At 42.9% G+C, this 5,695-nt stretch overlaps 1 protein-coding gene across 1 annotated transcript; it reads right to left on the bottom strand.

Annotated features, from left to right (window-relative positions):
* Window positions 1–1,977: 1,977 nt before the first annotated feature.
* On the bottom strand, window positions 1,978–4,750 carry LOC147607307 (uncharacterized). The gene is made up of 4 exons (XM_086790452.1): window positions 3,237–4,750; window positions 2,922–3,177; window positions 2,334–2,405; window positions 1,978–2,112 (listed from the first exon to the last, which is right to left on the bottom strand). The coding sequence occupies exons 1-4, from the start codon at window positions 4,748–4,750 to the stop codon at window positions 1,978–1,980; spliced, it is 1,977 nt and encodes a 658-aa protein (XP_086646578.1).
* Window positions 4,751–5,695: the final 945 nt, after the last annotated feature.

The following is a 5,695-nucleotide window of genomic DNA, read 5'->3' as shown; positions in this document are numbered from 1 at the left end:
GCTTCTACATCATGTGTAGCTTTTGGCTCTTTTGGGTTTATGTCCTCCATAGGCTCCTTTTCATCGTCCTTTAATTCAACCTTAGTTTTGATAGTTTGTTGTCCCTTGTTTTTCTTGGGTTTAGAAGGTTTTGTTTTCTCTTTTGGGTTCTTCTTTAAAGCATGTTTTTCTACCCATGTTGAGGTATTTTCTTTTGAATTCTTTTTGATCGTTTCTCGTGCCTTGGCTTGTAAGCATGTAAGCACATTCAAAGGTACCGTGGACAATTTTGATCGTTTCTCGTGCCTTGGCTTGTAAGCATGTAAGCACATTCAAGGGTACCGTGGACAATTACCGGTTTTATACACTCAAGATGTTTAGAGTTGTATTTTGTGAGACAAGTTGCATTGAAGCAACTCGTCTCTTGGGCAATATTGGAGTTGTATTTTGTGAGACAAGTTGCATTGAAGCAACTCGTCTCTTGGGAAATCTTGGAACATGTGATCAATGCCACATCGTTCATACATGGGGTGCAAAGTGTCAGTGACTATGGGCATGGAAGTATTCCAAACTATGTAGTCTGCCACTTTGTGAGGTCCATGACAATAGAAACATTGAAGTGTTCGATTAACTTCTTCCTGAGTAGTTTCTATCCCTTGTACTATTTCTGTCTGGTGCATGGGAGATGGAGGTTTTGAGTCAATTGTTCATGAATTGGGACACTTTTTAGTATCATGATCAAAATATTTACAATATATGTAGTATAGAAAAATAGGTGCCTTGTATGCACAATGGGGATTGGGATGGTCATAGTGATTGCACTGAACACAAGGAATTTTGCTCCTCACTTGCACAGGCATTAAGGATGGTGGTTGGTTTTGAAGGAGCTCATCCTCTCTTAGAGATGTCAATTGAAAGCTTTTAAGCAAGGCTGCATAGAATTCGGGGAATGACAATTCCGAGATCAATCTTTCTTTTGCCATTGCTTCACTTGGTTTAGATGAGGAATAACTTGTAGCATGATCATCTTTCTTTTACCATTGCTTCACTTGGTTTAGATGAGGAGAAACTCGTAGCATGATCATCTTCCAACATGTTGTCATCTAAACGTACTGTTTCTTTACAACATTGATGGAATGTTTTTGGGTTGGATACAATGATCAAGTTGTGTAAGCTATTTTTCTTTAAGCCCATCATGAAACATCTCTTCAATTGAAAATCGTTTAATTTTTCCCATGACTCACATCGTGAGTCCAAGAGTTTTATCCGAAGAATAAAGTCTCTAATGGATTCATTTGGTTTACGCTCAATTGAATAGAGTTCTTTTACTACACTCCACCGATCATCTTGTATGGAAAGGCCATGTATAAAGGCTGACTTCAAGGTTCTGAAGTTGGTATTGATCGTCGACATCAATGTGATAAACCATCGACTAGCTTTTCTCTCTAAGCATAGGTTTAATGCATGTACACCTTGGTGGGGCAGTTTGGATTTCCAAAGGCCTCACATCCCTATTCAAACATTTGTATATAAATTGAAATAAGATCAATTGTGCCATCGTATTTGCCCATAATTTTAGAAATTTGTACGGCTATATGTTTGTATGAGTCACTTTGTTCCAAGGTTGATGTGTACGTACTGTACGTTGTGTATATGTACGTACTGTACGGTGTTCCATACAGTAAAATTTTTTATGTACGTAAAAATACGTACCATTGGCAAACAATAGGACATTCAACACCTTTCTACATTTAAGGTACATAAAACATTCAAGAATCAAAATAAACCACTTTGCATGTACTAATTTCAAAACACACATCATATAATTGACACAATGGCACATTGTATATCTGTTAAGACAAAATAGACGTAGAAAGACTCATACTAGAGCATACAAATAACAAATGTCTGATGTCAAGAGTCAAGACTCAAAAGTAAAAAACACTAAGCAATAACAAAGAGTCTCGACTCGACTCTCGAGACTCTACTCTCTGAATCTCAAAACTCCTCATCGGATGAGGATGATGACACTCCTAAAGAGAGCAAGTCCCCATCTGTCAGGATGTTGCCCTCTTCATCATACTCTGGCTCTGCCATCATACTCTGCTGTCCTGGATCATCATCCTCCGTAGGCTGAATGAGAGGAACAGCCTCATTTGCCCGTCTCCCCGAGGAGTACGGACAGGAAGATTTCCTCGCCGAATGGTCTCTCGTCGTCGTGAAACTTCTGGATCTGCATCTCGCCCGACTAACGGGAGATTGAGAACTCGCGCACGTGACCTCGTCACATGTCGATCCACACTCTCTAGCTCTCTATGCGGCATGCGAATAATCTCCTCCTAATCGTTTCTCACAAGCTGCTGCTGCTGCTGCTCAGTCTCCTCTGCACTCCCCTCCGAGACCAACTTCAATTTTGATGGATCTGTCTGTTAAAAAACAAAATGCAATTCAGTGTTCACATTATTAACAGCATAGAAAGTAGTAATTAGTAATTACAAATATTCGCTTGTAATATGTATAAACGCTAGCCCAAAGTTTCAACTTTCTAACCTGCTTGGGTGTCCCCAAAGCGTGGTAATCTCACACAAGCTTCATATTTGCTCGGCAGTAGCCTATCTCTCTAGCTGTGCAGTGCTGAGTCGATTACAGATCTTCATGTGAATTAGCGAATAAGCGCTCCAATTGCACTCGCATCCACCAGCAGAGCAATCCTGCATGTCACATGTGACGTGTCAATGGTGACAGATTACAATGGAAATTGGACATGGTCATAGACAATAGACATTAGACAATGAACCATGGTCCCAGGTCCATAACACATGTATGGAAAATATAAAGATAGAAAACTTTACCTGTGAGAGGACACGTAAAGCGATACGAGTGAGCTTTGGAAGACCTTGTCTTCCATAACTCTGCTACCATGTAAGAGAGAACTTTGTTGCCTCCGGCCTCAACGCCATAGCTCTAGTAAAGGATGACCCTAAATTATTTTCATAGCTAGCGATCTCTGCATCAATGTCTAACTGCTCATCCTCCTCGCAAATCAAGCCAATGTATGCATCCTTGCCCTTTAGTAGACTCCTGTCATTAAAAAGAGTTGGCTTCTTGTAGAAAGGATGAAGCAATGCAGCCATCGCATGAATGGGCCGACTCATAAATGTCCATCTCTTGTCTACAATAGCCAAGATCTCTTCCCAACTGTAAAAGCATTGACGCAACATTAGTTAACAGGCTGAATTTTGATTATAGTATTATACATTATAGTATTTAATAGAGTAATCATTACAGAAGCAAGTACATCAAGCGCCAATGATCTACAGCCTCTGATGTGTGTCTTCATCTCTGAGAAGAGATGATAGACTAGGCCCATGGTGGAGCCCTCCATGTCTGTGACATGCAGCAACACATAAATTGGCTGCAATGCTTCTATCATAGCCTGCACCTCTGACCAAAAGGACTCATCAAGCACCCGCCGCTGTATGTATCTAGTGGACTCCTCCTGTGCGTGATGCATCTCTCTCCACTTTGGGTCCACTACTGTCTGTAGAAGTGGATCCCTCACTGCATAGAGTCGCTGCAACACAAGATACATATATGCAAATCTGGTCTTCAAGGGCCGCACCATGTTAAGTGTACTGTGACTCCTAAAGATAGCCAATTCCTTGTGCTTTTTGCGGAAAAAAGTAGTCATTTTTGTGGCATCGAAAACAATAGGCAACACCCATGTTAACTTCCCTATGTCCTCCATCAACAAGTCAAGACAGTGAGCTGCACATGGAGTCCAAACAATGTTCTTAAACTCTGCCTCGATCATCTCACCCATAGCCTTGCAATTGGAGGCGTTGTCAGTAATAACTTGCACCACATTCTCTGGGCCAACCTCAAGTATAGCCTGCCGGATGTGCTCATAGATAAACTCACCTGTAATCCGCTCTCCAGCCTTTCCTGCATCAACAGCACGCAAGAAGTACGTGCCAAGGCAAGATGACACAAGAATATTAATGATGTGTCGCCTACGAATGTCACTCCAGCCATTTGAAATGATGGTGCACCCAAACTGCCCCCAACCTGCCTTCACTGGTACCAATGCCTTATCTATCAATGCTTTCTGCTCCTCAAGCATAGTGGTCCGCATCTTATTGTATTCCAACCCCGACCAATCCTCTGTGTGTCCAACCTGGGCTATGGCTCTGACCATCCTCTGCCATTGCTCAGTCCTCAAGACATGAAAGGAGATGTTGCACTCAATGAGAGTGCGAGCAATCTGCATCTCAGCCACTTTCTGGCGCTCCTTCACCCAAGAAAGAGAGGCCACTCGAGAAGGCAAGGTAGTCTGCCTTGGTACATGCATCTCTCCATCATCCTCCACATAGTCCTGCTGCTCATGCATGGTACGAGCCCTCTTCCTACTGCCAGAGGGCTGCTCCTCCTGAACCTGTGAAGAACCACCCAAGTCTCCCAAGAGTGCATCATGGAGAGCATCCTGTGTCTGTTGACTGCCTTTCACCTTTTTCCCTACACCCATTGCTGGAAAATTCTCAGCAATCAACTTATCCCTAATGTCCTTTGGTACTGCCTTGCACCCTGCACAGTTATTGGTTGTGCCAATGCCTGTCAAGTGCATAACGACACGAGAAATGGTACTGGTGAGCTGAAAGTTGCAATACTTACATTGCCATCGTCGCGTGCCAGATCCAGCTTGCCCTGGCGTGTTGACAATGCGGATGACATTGGTGTGCTTTTGCCAATACGGGTTAGTTGGCTTAGGCATGATGGCTCTTGAGACTTTTGTCTGCACCTGCCAACTGCGCAGCACATATGCAAAGGACTCAGGAATAACTTATAAGCGGCAAGCCAGAGGTCTTGCGTGACGCGGAGAAAGAGATAAGACTCAAGAGGGAGAGAAAGAGAGAGAGAGGAAGATGCTCAGTTTACCTACACGCATGCCAAAGTTCCAACGTTGTGCAAATGTGTTCGCCTCGTCTTTTTTGATAATTTTCTGCTCTCGCCTCTCTGTAACGCACGCTCTCTACAATAAGTGTATACAATACAAAGCCCAATAATCAAAGGCCTAGTATGTACCCAAAGGCCAGGCGGGCACCCAATCAGACAACTCACGTCGATTTTCAGCCAAAAAAAACCTCGCGTACGGATCCGTACTGTACGGATCCGTACAGTACGGCCGTGCGGTACGGATCGGATCCGTACGTACGTATATGTCAACCATGCTTTGTTCTAAAAACATATTTATTTTGTGGGAAGACTATTGGGCCTTGCCTTGTTCTAAGCATGGAGAAACTGTGGAGCCTGCCCTTACTCTTGAAACACCTTCCCTTGCTCTATGCTTGAAAAAGAGCTCTTTGCCTAAGGCTTTAGTGAAGAAGTCTGCAACATTATCTTTGGTATTGCAATGATGCAACACTATATCATCTGAATGGATCTTCTCCCTGATAAAATGTTCTCTAACTTCAATATGCTTGGTCCTTTGATGCATAACTGGATTCTTGGCTAAGGCTTTAGCTAATATGTTATCACGGATAATAGGAGTAGGACCATCAACCTCATAAAGGCCAAGCTCGTGTAAGCATCTTTTCAACCACATAGCTTCAAAGGCTAAGGTGGTTAAGGCTTTCTATTCAGCTTCTAAGGATGATAGGCTGACTATATTCTGCTTCTTTTAGAACACCATGAAATGGCTCCTGCACCAAGAAAGAAT

This window comes from Cibotium barometz, chromosome 55 (assembly GCF_041138505.1).
Source record: "Cibotium barometz isolate CiBa-2024 chromosome 55, ASM4113850v1, whole genome shotgun sequence".
Classification (NCBI taxonomy): Eukaryota; Viridiplantae; Streptophyta; class Polypodiopsida; order Cyatheales; family Cibotiaceae; genus Cibotium; species Cibotium barometz.
The sequence above is the reverse complement of the archived record's forward strand: the minus strand, read 5'-3'. Positions and strand labels throughout refer to the sequence as shown.